General features: G+C 43.1%; 1 protein-coding gene across 2 annotated transcripts; it reads left to right on the top strand.

The window, feature by feature from the left end:
* Positions 1–406: 406 nt before the first annotated feature.
* On the top strand, positions 407–13523 carry LOC114551227 (transmembrane protein 237B). 2 transcript variants are annotated; one of them, XM_028572398.1, is made up of 14 exons: positions 407–618; positions 783–818; positions 3302–3333; positions 3791–3804; positions 3914–3988; positions 4939–5067; positions 7411–7504; positions 7885–8042; positions 8759–8882; positions 10071–10262; positions 11024–11097; positions 11357–11444; positions 12538–12679; positions 13297–13523. In XM_028572398.1, the coding sequence occupies exons 1-14, from the start codon at positions 598–600 to the stop codon at positions 13315–13317; spliced, it is 1200 nt and encodes a 399-aa protein (XP_028428199.1). In that variant the 5' UTR covers positions 407–597; the 3' UTR covers positions 13318–13523. The 2 variants fall into 2 exon arrangements, with proteins under 2 accessions (XP_028428199.1, XP_028428198.1); XM_028572397.1 differs by having other exon boundaries at positions 12538–12659.
* Positions 13524–13546: the final 23 nt, after the last annotated feature.

Genomic DNA, 13546 nt, shown 5'->3' on the forward strand with positions numbered 1-13546 from the left:
GCAATGAAGAATGTGATATTTTTTTTCCATTTGATTTTTGCATACTAGAAAGCGAAGTGGTTTGGTTTTTCATTCTAAATATTTCTTTTGAGGTTTGCTATAGCCTAAAATGTGTCATTGCATGCCACAAAAACATTTATGGCACTAAACATTAACAACAACAACAACAACAACAACAACAAAAGCTGTTTGGCACAAAATAAATTGCACTTTGTGTCCTTATTTAATTAAAACAATGTGATAATATGTAAAAGTAAAAGCAAAGCAATAACATTTCAATATTTGTACCTGTTTGTAACATTAATAAACCACTTCTAAAAGCAATTCATTGAGTCATTTATCTAGTTCATCATCCGTTTTGCTTGCCTTTTGTGGGAGCTTTTATTTTGAAGATACAGTCAGGAAGTCTTGTGTGCTACGCGTAAATGCATCCGGGTAACCGCTCTCCACTTGTAGAGCATAAACAAAGAAATAATCATAAAAAGTAGCAGTTTATTCACGTGTAAACGGCTGTAGCCGTTAATATTTACTTGTCAACTAAAGATGATTTAACTGGATGTGCATTTAAAGGCACATTTCAAGCTGAAATTGCCTAGTATGGATACGGAAGGCTTAAAGGTAACGTACTTGTTTTCACAAATAACGGTAACGTTAATTTCTAGCAGCCTTTACAGTAGCGTTAGCTAACGTTTTAGCGCTAGCATGAATTGCTATTTTGACGACAATTGTAGTATTTCTAACTAGTACTTATACATATGACCGTGTATGTTTTATCATTATAGAAAATGCGAGCCAGGGAGCTCCCGCCTCTTCCACAGGTCAGTCCTATAACTCCACTATTGTATTTTTGTTTAATTATTTGCAAATTCTCACAAACATCATGTGACACAAACAGCAGCTCGGCATCAATGGACATCGCAATCTTACGTTATCTACGTTATGATGACATAACATAAGTACATTTAATAATCAAAGGTACTTAAATACAATAAGAAAAAAGGAATCACATAAAATAAATACAAACAAATTGAATTGAAAGGTAGTCAAGAAAGACCACCTTTGTCGAGTTCAACACAAGTCCAAGACCAGGACTAGTCGAGTCCAAGACAAGACCGAGTCCAGAACAGAAAGGAAAAAAAAAAAAAAAAAAAAGCTCTCATGCATAACAGTATCAACAATCATTTTGGGTTATTATTCTAAAAGCAAAAACAGTGTCACAACAACCAGGATTTGTAAGTATAGCCATTCCCCTTGATATCATATAATAATCTAAAGAAAACAGAATGCCATATGGTGATACCTCATAATAGCAGTGTTAGAACTGATACAGACACCAATCCACTACTATTACCACTGCTAGGTACTAGTACTGAGCAACTAAATGACAATATAGCGTCACTCTAGGGCTGCTCCCTTTTAGTCGATTAGTCGTCGTTTTGGTCTTAGTCAACTTAGAATTCTTTAGTCGATTAGTCATGTTTGATGCTTTTTTTTCATGCTGAATGACTTATTTCCAAGAAACTTTTGCATGACTCTTTGCGGAGAAACTCAGATTTACAGATCTGTCGATTAAATCGACTAATCGACTAGTCAATACAATTGAATGAGTGTTAGTCGACTAAGAATTTCTTCAATCGAGCACAGCCCTACTTCACAGTGTAGAAAAGAAGTGACCAGTATTGTGTGATTGGTTATCAGGTGGCCAGTGTTTCACTTTCCCTCCAATATTATTATAAACATAATAAAGACACCTGGACTCGGTTGAGACCAAAAGCCATATTTGGCAGAGAGACGACAAGTCCAAATACCAGCAAGTCCGAGACCAAACCGTCTCGAGTTCGGACTCGAGTACTACAGCCCTGCTATATAATCAGATGTACACAGTTACTCTGACTCTATGTAATACCCTGCTTATAGCTAAAACCCGAGCTACTCAATTTATCATTATAGGAAACTCTTTTTTTTTTTTTTTTTTTTTTTTTTTTGGTCATTTTTGTTTCCTTTGGGGTTGTTTGGGTCTCTGGGGTCATTTGGCGTCTCTTTGTAGACGGTTTGTGTCCCTTTGTGGTAGTTCCTCGTCTTTTTTTTTACATCATTTTGGACTGTTATTATCACCATATCGGTGTCTGAAAACGTTGATTAAAAACTAGGTGCTGCCCAAAACGGCTCGGGGTGCTGCACCTAATAAACCTTAAAATGGCGGGGGGGACCCTGCACTGTAGGTGTTTATATCAACTAAGCATCGTCAAAAAAGTGAAACCAGATTCCACAGGCGGACCCGCTTCTCTCTGGACGATTCACTCAGTCTCACACACACCGGTTTGAGTCTTCTGACCCTGTGCCCTGAGTAATCCCCAGTCCTGGTGCATGTAATAGGGATTTAGGGGGGGACTTAACAGTGTCAGCCAGGTTGTTACATAGCTGCTTTCCACTCTGACTTCGATTCCTGCGCGGAATGGCCGGAAAGACGAGGGTAAGGTCTTTATTTTTTTTTATCTCGGATTGTCTTATCTGACTGTATGCTTTCTACCTGCGACATTCGGGGTAGCTCCCACAATGTTTGCATCTGGGCTCCTTGCGTCACAGGAGAGGTCATTTTGGTAATGTGTTTACGCTGTGTTTGATGGGACGTTCTCAATCCAATTGAACAAACTGCTAAGTGTGTTATGTTTGTAGATTATAATAGATCAAGTAAGGGAGAGATACTGCTTTAAAAATCTACTCGAGTAAGAGTTAAAAGTAGCTCATTTAAAACTTACTCGGAGCAAAAGTTACTTTTTAACATCGGGGGGGAGATATACTTTTTTTGTATATATTATATACTTCGTATCTATTTATACTTATTACACCTATTTCATAAAATCAAAGTCTTTTGTGATTTGATAGCACAAAGACGCTTTGGATTTGAGTCTGTTGATGGCTACAAAACGTTAGAGAGCTTTTTTATTCACTTTTTTTTTGTTTTTTACCCCCTAACAATGTAGCAAAGTACAATACTTCAAACAATACATACTTAAGTAAAAGTTAAGTTGCAGATTTGAAAAACAACTTTAAAAAGTAAAAGTACACAACAACAACAACAAAGAAAACGAGTCAATTACAGTAACGTGCGTAACTGTAAATCCTTAACTTTCCAGCTTCAAGGATTTAAATTCAACTTGCTGAAAGCCTGTTAAATCACAGAAGCAGGAATCACACAAAAAAGGAGATTGTTTTTCAATTGATGTTATTTTGAAAATGGAATATATACTAACACAAAGGACCAAACTTGACCCGTACTTCTTGTTTTTGTCTACTTAAGCGTGGACAGCGATCACTTCCCACAATGCCAAGGTAGGTAAGGTGTTTATCTACAATGATATATATATATATATATATATATATATATATATATATATATATATATATATATATATAATGTATGTATGTATGTATAAACAAAATTATAAACTCAACACTTTTGTTTTTGCCCCCATTTTTCATGAACTGAACTCAAAGATCTAAGACTTTATCTATGTACACAAAAGGCCTATTTCTCTCAAATATTGTTCACAAATCTGTCTAAATCTGTGACAATAGTGAGCACTTCTCCTTTGCCGAGAAAATCCACCCACCTCACAGGTGTGGCATATCAAGATGCTCATTAGACAGCCTGGTCATTGCACAGGTGTGCCTTAGGCTGGCCACAATAAAAAAGCCACTCTTATTGTCTTTATCTACAGTATTTACACTGTAAAAGTCAAACCAAAACTTCTTCTCTCTTTTTGTCGGCCGTGTGGAAAACGTGAAGTCCAGACCCGGATGGTGAGTGTGGATTTGTAACATGTGGAACGATATGCGATGGATACGTGTCATATATATTTTTTTTACTGAAGCTCTTGATTTGATCGATTTGTTTATGACTCGTGTACAGGAGAAGTACCAGCGCCAAAACATAAGAAGAAGAAGAGGTCGAGTAAGGAGACGAATGGAGTCGATGAAATTGACGGTATGTAACCCAAACAAAGGGTAAATTCGGGGGCTTTCAGCCTGGACACTATTTTATGTTTTTGTGTGTAAGTGAGTGATAAGAATAACAATCTTTGAAATTGGTCTCCTAAGAGTGCTTGTTTTGTCCCTGACAGGCTCAGATTATTATTCCAAGTGTCTGTCAACATTAATGAAAGGCTCCTGTTAGGGGAAAAATGATGATACATACTATTTCTCTGATTATTATTAAAACTGTTTGCATTATAACAAGACAAAACACAGTTGCTGCTGTCGCCATCTGGTATCTGGGAGCCAGTGTCTTGTCCTTGTCTGGAGCACACGGTGTGATGCTGAGGAAGGAACAGGTGCTCCCTGACTAGATAAAGGAGACACCATCGTCTCTCACCAGATAACAACTGACGACACCAACTCTTGGATCAGGATTTATTGCATTTCACTGGTTATTATAAAAAGCAGCTGTAGAGAGCTTTTCGTTCGGTCATTGTCTGTACTATTCTGTAGTGCGGAGGTTGCCTCCTTGTTATGTTCTCAAGTAAAATGAATATATCTCCAGTGATTCTGTCTATTATTTGATAATGTAAATTATTCTAACATCCCTACAGAGATAGACCTTTAAGACCTTTCTGTTTAACCAGAACCAGCTCTGAGGTTGCTAGCGCTAAACCCACCAGACTCCATTTAAAAATATTAATACTTTTAAGATAGACTTGTAAGATCCTTCACATCTCTGTAGCCTAGCCTTTAAAGTCAGTTTGTAAACGTGGGATAAGGAGGCTGGCAATTTCCATCACTTCTCGGTTAAAAGTAAGAAGGTTTTCTTTTTTATTTGTGAGGTTTCCATTTGGAAAAAAACCCTTCAGTCTCCTAATTTAAAAAGCCAAGAGAATACATTTTAATGGCGCTTTTTAACGTAAAAAGCCAAATGTTTCTTAATTCCTTCCTGTTCAGATCATGGTATGAAAATGGGAGGCCTGGGCAGCCGCAGGGAGTCTGAGTTTGGAGAGCAACTTTCCCCCGAACCCCCGACGGATGCTCCGCCTCAGAGGAGGAGGAGGAAAAAGAAAACCGGCCCTATAGGTAAAGACTAAAAACACAAGTTGGCCTATAAACGCTGCTTTTCGGCATTTTATTTCTTCTAACTTTTACGATTCGACTTTATTGTCTGGACAGACACTGAGATTCATCCGCCCCAAAACTGAGAAACGAATGAAAAATACACAGATAGCTAGACAACAGTTACATTTAGCAAGCAATAAGAGTTCTTAGGCCTGTTGTGTGTAAACAAAGGGACTCTAAATCGCCTGTTTGAAGGCAAAAGTTGGTATTCATAATTTAAATCGGCGTTTCTTAAAATGGGAGTACGTATCATCTGGTGTGTTACGTGTATTTATGTTCCGTTTGTTGTTTCTTCATAGTTCCAAGGTTATTTTTAGTTAAGAACGCTGGTTTATTGCAGTGTTTGTTAAAATGGGGGTACATACGACTCAGACCTGCGGCCCTTTTCTGCATGTCATCTCCAACCCCCCCCCACCCTCTCTCTCACCTTTCATGTCTTCAGCTGTCCTGTCAATGGACCTTTTCCACAGCAGACATGTTGACTTGTCATAGTAGGAAAAGCCCAGCTGAAATTGATAACCTTAACGATGGCTCAATTCCATCAAGTGTCCCAGTAAGATATTTCAGTGAGTCAGCATGAACAATACCAGGGTCTCTCCTAGTGGAATGCAGCCATCAGTAATGGTTTTGAATACACCTGTTCTTTTCCTACTATGACATGTCTGCCGTGAAAAATGTCTCATGAATGCAGATATAAATGTAATTTAAAAAAAAAAAACAACGAAATATTCTGTAGCCTATTTTGCCGTCAATACTGCCGACGTTGTCTTTGCTGTAATCATATCCGTATATATTTATGTTTAACATTTCATTTTATCAATGGAAAACATCCATGTGTACAGACGAGGCTAGCAGACACGTTTCTGGTGCGCAAAGACATAGAACACGCCACGCAGCCGACACGCAACAGAAACGCCACGCTCACGCCACGCAGCCGACACGCAACAGAAACGCCACGCTCACGCCACGCAGCCGACACGCAACAGAAACGCCACGCTCACGCCACGCAGCCGACACGCAACAGAAACGCCACGCTCACGCCACGCAGCCGACACGCAACAGAAACGCCACGCTCACGCCACGCAGCCGACACGCAACAGAAACGCCACGCTCACGCCACGCAGCCGACACGCAACAGAAACGCCACGCTCACGCCACGCAGCCGACACGCAACAGAAACGCCACGCTCACGCCACGCTCACACCACGCAGCCAACACGCAACAGAAACGCCACGCTCACGCCACGCAGCCAACACGCAACAGAAACGCCACGCTCACGCCACGCAGCCGACACGCAACAGAAACGCCACGCTCACGCCACGCAGCCGACACGCAACAGAAACGCCACGCTCACGCCACGCAGCCGACACGCAACAGAAACGCCACGCTCACGCCACGCAGCCAACACGCAACAGAAACGCCACGCTCACGCCACGCAGCCAACACGCAACAGAAACGCCACGCTCACGCCACGCAGCCGACACGCAACAGAAACGCCACGCTCACGCCACGCTCACACCACGCAGCCAACACGCAACAGAAACGCCACGCTCACGCCACGCAGCCAACACGCAACAGAAACGCCACGCTCACGCCACGCAGCCGACACGCAACAGAAACGCCACGCAACAGAAACGCCACGCTCACGCCACGCAGCCGACACGCAACAGAAACGCCACGCTCACGCCACGCAGCCGACACGCAACAGAAACGCCACGCTCACGCCACGCAGCCGACACGCAACAGAAACGCCACGCTCACGCCACGCTCACACCACGCAGCCAACACGCAACAGAAACGCCACGCTCACGCCACGCAGCCAACACGCAACAGAAACGCCACGCAGCCAACACGCAACAGAAACGCCACGCTCACGCCACGCAGCCGACACGCTCACGCCACGCAGCCGACACGCAACAGAAACGCAACGCTCACGCCACGCAGCCAACACGCAACAGAAACGCCACGCTCACGCCACGCAGCCGACACGCAACAGAAACACCACGCTCACGCCACGCAGCCGACACGCAACAGAAACACCACGCTCACGCCACGCTCACACCACGCAGCCAACACGCAACAGAAACGCCACGCTCACGCCACGCAGCCGACACGCAACAGAAACGCCACGCTCACGCCACGCAGCCGACACGCAACAGAAACGCCACGCTCACGCCACGCAGCCGACACACAACAGAAACGCCACGCTCACGCCACGCAGCCGACACGCAACAGAAACGCCACGCTCACGCCACGCAGCCAGCGTGCAGCAGCCCTTACAGACGTGTCCGTTTGTGGTTTCAGAACTTGGCGATGACCGAGCCGACCTGGTGAACGGAGATACAGCCGATCACACCACCGATGGAGAAGAACTGGTCAAAAGAACCAAAAAGAAAAAGTAAAAAAAATAAATAAATAAATGATGTGATAATGTCAGCAGATTTGATAATTGGAATTTCAAAAACAATGGCTCCGTCATATGTACTATCCTGTTAGTCGTGCTGTATTGTTAATGCATAAACACCTGGTTTTGAGTTATATATCTTATTTTATTTTATTGCATGTGTCCGGCTGCAAATATTTTGGTAAAATGATACCAAGCCAAAGGAAATATGACAAAATTCATTGAACAAAGTTTGCCATTTGCATCGTGATAAAACACAGAATTATAAAAAAAAAAAAGAGCAAATTGGAGAGAAAACGTTTGAAAAGAAATGTCAGCAAGATATATCGTACGTGCTTCATTTTCCTCTCTAACCTTAGTTCTTGTTATTCCAGGAAGCCTAAAGTCGCTGACTCGCAGCTTCCCGATGAGTTGGACATAGAAGAGGACGATATTATCACCGACACCCCTCCTCCTATTTCCCAGCATTCCCTGTTCTCGGCCCCGCAGGGTCAGAGCCAGCCGGTGGGGAAAGTCTTCGTCGAGAGGAACAGTGAGTAACTAAGGAAGAAGACGTGGTCGAGTCCAGAGCTGGAACAATTCCCAAATGTTGCTTTACAAATTAATCTCAGAAATAATTGCGATTAACAATATAATTGTCTCTTTCAGTCAGATGTTGGGTCTGGGAACTCAGCACTGGCGGGGCTCATTCCGAGGGGCGGGATAAACGGTTGTCTTTCAAATTCCCTCTGCACGCAATAGGATAGCGCTACAACCAACCAGAGCAACGCTAGTTGATAGATGAAACTTTTGCCGTATCCGGTCGGCAAAACTCCCAACACATCTTCCTTTTTTAAGAATGACTTCAGAGCCGTTCTTTGTTCTTTGAACTCCAAGTCTCCCAGAGTCTGTTCTCCAGCAGCAGCAGCCATCTTCTTTGTTTTCAAGTAGAAGGGAATTCACTCAGAACCGTCACTCTGCCGTCCTTATGTTAAGCCCCGCCCACCGACTCTATACACGATGCGATTGGCCTGACCAGAGTTTGGTTTTTCCAGCTCGCAAGCCAACGGAGAGTTGTTAGACTGACCCTGGCTGCAAATTACATAAGCTGCCGCTAGGGTGCGTCTAGATTTCTAGGCTAATAAAATTGAATAAAACACCCAAAATGCAAATAATTTATTATTATTTCACAACAATGTAATAATTGTTACAAGCTTAGTTGAGTCTGTTAAGTCGCTGAATTGGTCATTGTGGTGTGTTCCCGTGCAGAGCGTTTCCAGGCCACCGAGCACGCCGACTGGAGGAAGACCAACGACCATACGGATCACATGACTGACTTCCAGCCCGCCTGGACCACCAGAGACGTTTCTATGAATGTGCACAAATGCTTCAGGTGACGGACATGTGTCTTTTTACTAGGGATGTCCCGATCGGATCGGGAGGTATCGGCTTTTACAAAAATGCTAGCTGCACTATGTTAACTGTATTGAGCTAACAAAGTTAATTTGTTTACTTAGGTATTTTTGTAAACAAAAACCGGTGTACAGCTCTGTTGTCTAGGCAAATACAAGTATCGGATCAGGACTCGGTGTCGGCAGATATTCAATATTTTAAAAAATTGGATCGGGATTGGGGGCCAAAAAAGCTGATCGGGACATCCCTATCTTTTACGATGCAAATATTTATGAGCGTGTGGTACCCGCAGGGTCTTAAAAATGTCTCAAAAAGTCTCAGATTTCACAAAAGAACAATGTAAAGCGCTGCGGGAGCATTAGAGGTAGCGTTACATGGACGTAGGGAAATTAAGACCGCGGTGTTGTAGTTCTTTCTGTCAGGGTCTAATTTGCTGTTTAACGACTACAAATTAGAACAACATGCAACGGATTTTGCAGCCAATCAGCTTCGCGTTATCGGTCTCTTTCGGATTGTACCACAGAGGTAAAACAGATTTGAATTGTTTACATTTCATTCATCTCATTTCATTTCACCCTCATCCACCTTCACTGGCTCCCAGTTAAGTCCCGCATCAAATATAAAATCCTCCTTCTCACCTACAAATCCCCCCGTGCCCCTGGCCCCACAGTACCTCTCTGACCTCCTCCATCCATACGGCCCACCCGCGAAAGCCGCGGCCCTCAGACCCTGGCCTGCTCTCCGTCCCCCACACCAGACTCTGTACCTTCAGAGACAGAGCCTTCAGTGTTGCAGCCCCATCCCTCTGGAACACCCTCCCTGCAGATAACCGAAATGCTCCAACCCTGGACATTACCACAGCCTACAACCTCCTTTAGCTTAGCCATGGTAATTCTGTTAAGTGTCCTTGGGTTTCATGAAAGGCGCTATACAAATAAAAGTTATTATTAAATAATAATATTATTATTCGTAATGGTCTTAAAAAGGTCTTAAAAAGTCCTAAATTTGACATGGTGAAACCTGCAGAACCTGTACATACCTTTACCAGTACAGCCGTGAAGTTGGTATTAAATTTCATTCTAAATGTTATTTAAAAAAAGTCTTAAATTAAACCTGTGGAAACCTTGCCCTCCCTAAATCTCTCTCCTGGGCTCTGTGTGTTGTGCAGGTTGTTCGGTCTGTATTGTCACGGCTTCCTGGCGGGCTTCGCCGTGTGGAACGTCGTGGTGGTGTACATGTTAGCCGGGCAGCACCTCATCGCTCTGTCCAACCTGCTGGAGCAGTACCACAGCCTGGCGTACCCGTCCCAGTCGCTGCTCTACATGCTGCTGGCCATCAGCACGGTGGCCGCCTTCGACCGGTACGGGGCCGCCTTCACACCCACCCGAGAAAAAGCCTCCTTTTACGTCCAGTGAAGCTGCTTAAAGGACAAGTCCGGCACAAAATGAACCTGGGGGTTAATAACACAGGTGTACCGAGTCGACCGTTCTCTGGGATATGTTTTCATGCTAATCGAATGTGACCAGTTTTAGCGCAAAGCGCTAATTAGCTTGTAACGCTAGTTGTCGGTGCACGCTAAAGTAAAAAGAAATTGCTAACAAGGCTCAAAATGGCACCACACTCCCACGGTAGCATAATGAGGGTCCCTACATGTAAACTGAAGCTTTGAGAACTTTGTAAGTGTACAGACAGTTTATTAAAAAGATAGATTAGAAAGAGAGTACCGTACGCGTAAACAGGCAGGCGCCATCTTGGGAAAACATGACCAGTCGAACCACGAACGCCGTGCTTGAGCTATGTTACTGGTTACTGGTTACATTGTGCTACGGCGGAAGTGTGGTGCTATTTTGAGCCTTGTTAGTGGTGTAGAAATAGCTATTATTATTTTTTTCCCTTCACCAGTGCCCCGACGACTAGCGTTATAAGCTAATTAGCGGTTTGCGCATTCGATTAGCATGAAAACATCCCAGAGAACGGTCAACTCGGTACACGTGTTACTAACCCCTAGGTTCATGTAGCACCGGATTTGTCCTTTTAAGTACAAACTGTATTTGTGTGTAAAAGTATGAAGAGGATATGCAACTCCTTTTATTAAAATTTAATTTTTTTGTGTATTCTCAGAGTGGACCTGGCCAAAGGCTCCTTGGCCCTGCGGGACTTCCTCAAACTGGACCGCGTGGCTCTCGCCTCTTTCTGTGAGTCCCCCACTATGTAGTAACCCCGAGGAAACTTCAACAACGGGTCTATTAGCAGGGCTGCACAATATATGGGTCGCGTCCGAAATCACATACTCTGCACTACATACTCAATATGTATATATGTATATAAATAAACGGTAGTGTCGCATATTTTCCTCGCACCGGAAACATGTTTTTCCTCTCAAACGGACGGGGTCTGCTGGGTTTCAATCAACACTCTTTGTTTATATACCCCCCCCCCGGTTTCATCATCCAGTGTATTTCTCAGCGTTGGTCCTCTCTCTGAGCCAGCAGATGACCAGCGATCGCATCAACCTGTACCCAGCCCTCAACACAACGTTCTGGTGAGCTCGCCAGAACTCCTTTTCATGTTTCTATCTTACTGTAATGCCCGGCTAGTACGAATGTAACTAAGTACATTTTACTCCAGTACTTGTACTTGAGTACCAAACGTTGAGGTACTTGCACTTTACCTGAGTCTTTTTCTTTTCACGCCACTTTCTGCTTCTACTTCGCTACATTTTAGAGAGAAATATTGGACTTTTTACTCCACTACATTCATCTGTTCCAGCTTTAGTTACTAGTTACTTTAGTTACTCCACTACATTCATCTGTTCCAGCTTTAGTTACTAGTTACTTTAGTTACTCCACTACATTCATCTGTTCCAGCTTTAGTTACTAGTTACTTTAGTTACTCCACTACATTCATCTGTTACAGCTTTAGTTACTAGTTACTTTAGTTACTCCACTACATTCACCTGTTACAGCTTTAGTTACCAGATACTTTAGTTACTCCACTACATTCATCTGTTCCAGCTTTAGTTACTAGTTACTTTAGTTACTCCACTACATTCATCTGTTCCAGCTTTAGTTACTAGTTACTTTAGTTACTCCACTACATTCATCTGTTACAGCTTTAGTTACTAGTTACTTTAGTTACTCCACTACATTCACCTGTTACAGCTTTAGTTACCAGATACTTTAGTTACTCCACTACATTCATCTGTTCCAGCTTTAGTTACTAGTTACTTTAGTTACTCCACTACATTCATCTGTTCCAGCTTTAGTTACTAGTTACTTTACACATTAAGATTCCTGCACACAGAACACATGGAGTTTCGATTTGTGACATTTTTTTGGATTCTTTTAACACTGTCCCTTTTTATGATATTTTTAACATTCTTTTTGACACTTTCAACGCTTTTTTTCGTTTCTAAAATGTGAGGCTAGTTCTGCATCGAGTACTTTGACTTATAATAACTTGAACTCCATCGTCCTGATGATACTTACAGACTTTTACTTTAGTTACATTTTCAGTGCAGGGCTTTTACTTGTGAGTATTTCTACGGTGTGGTGTTTAGTACTTTTACTGAAGTAAATGCTCTGTATACTTCTACCACCACTGGATACATGAGACACCCCCCTGTTGTCCTCCAGGCCCCCGGGGTTAGAGCACCAGATTCTCCACCCGTGGGTGACCGTCAACCTGGTGGTGGCTCTGCTGGTGGGGCTGGCCTGGGTCTTCATCGCCACGCGGCCGGAAGCAGACCGCACTGCGGGTGAGAGACGACCGTCTGTGGTAAATAGGGACGGGACGGGGAACTGGATTACTTTCTTAGGCTCGGACCGAATTGGGTCTAAAGTATCGTGTATTGAAAATTACTCAATTTCATCACCTTGAGCGTGATTTATGCTTCTGCGGAGGCTCCGCACACAGCCTGCTGACTTGTGCGTCGGAATGCAACGCTACCAAGCCACGGCCGAGCGGACCAATCACAGTCTGTGTCGCTGCGACGTGTAGTTAAATTTTTTGAGAGTTGCAGGTCAGGCCACGCCGTAGAGTCCGTGTCTCCACGTACCTACGCCATCGTTTTAACACAGAAACATAATTTCGGCTTTAAGGAGTAAATCTCATCAGCATCAGTGAGCCAATCAGCATGCAGCATGCTTCTACCAAGATCTAATAATGTTTGTGATTGGCTGTATAAGACACGCAGGAAAAATACATTACACAGAGATCAAAATGTTTGGAACGATACCCAGCCCTAAGTGTTGAATACTGCAAAATCCACCATAAAAGGATTTTTTTTTTCTGAAGCAAGAATAAATGTCTGATGTTATTATCTTCTTCTTCTTCTTCTTCTTCTTCTTCTTCTTCTTCTTCTTCTTCTTCTTCTTCTTCTTCTTCTTCTTCAGAGTATCTGGAAACCATGGTGATTGAGCCTCCCGAATCAGAGGACAAATCTGAAATGACCGCCTGAGAAGAAGTCATCTGCACACCTGCTCCGACACACTGTACAGCTTGAAACGTGGCACATATTTTTGCGCTGTATTTTCGACAGTGAACTCTGAATATGTTGTAGATTATTTTTGTATTTTGGAAATGTGCATGTGCTTGTCACTTTATAAAAATATTTATCCAACAAGGCGTCTTTATTACACGCTA

The sequence above is a fragment of the Perca flavescens genome, chromosome 24 (genome assembly GCF_004354835.1).
Source record: "Perca flavescens isolate YP-PL-M2 chromosome 24, PFLA_1.0, whole genome shotgun sequence".
Classification (NCBI taxonomy): domain Eukaryota; kingdom Metazoa; phylum Chordata; class Actinopteri; order Perciformes; family Percidae; genus Perca; species Perca flavescens.

Excerpts from the sequence above, each read along its gene's own strand:
- LOC114551227 (XM_028572397.1), top strand. The coding sequence starts at position 598 with ATGGATACGGAAGGCTTAAAG. Across the intron at positions 8,043-8,758 it reads AGTCTTCGTCGAGAGGAACA|AGCGTTTCCAGGCCACCGAG; the intron begins GTGAGTAACTAA and ends GTTCCCGTGCAG. Across the intron at positions 12,660-13,296 it reads GGAAGCAGACCGCACTGCGG|AGTATCTGGAAACCATGGTG; the intron begins GTGAGAGACGAC and ends CTTCTTCTTCAG.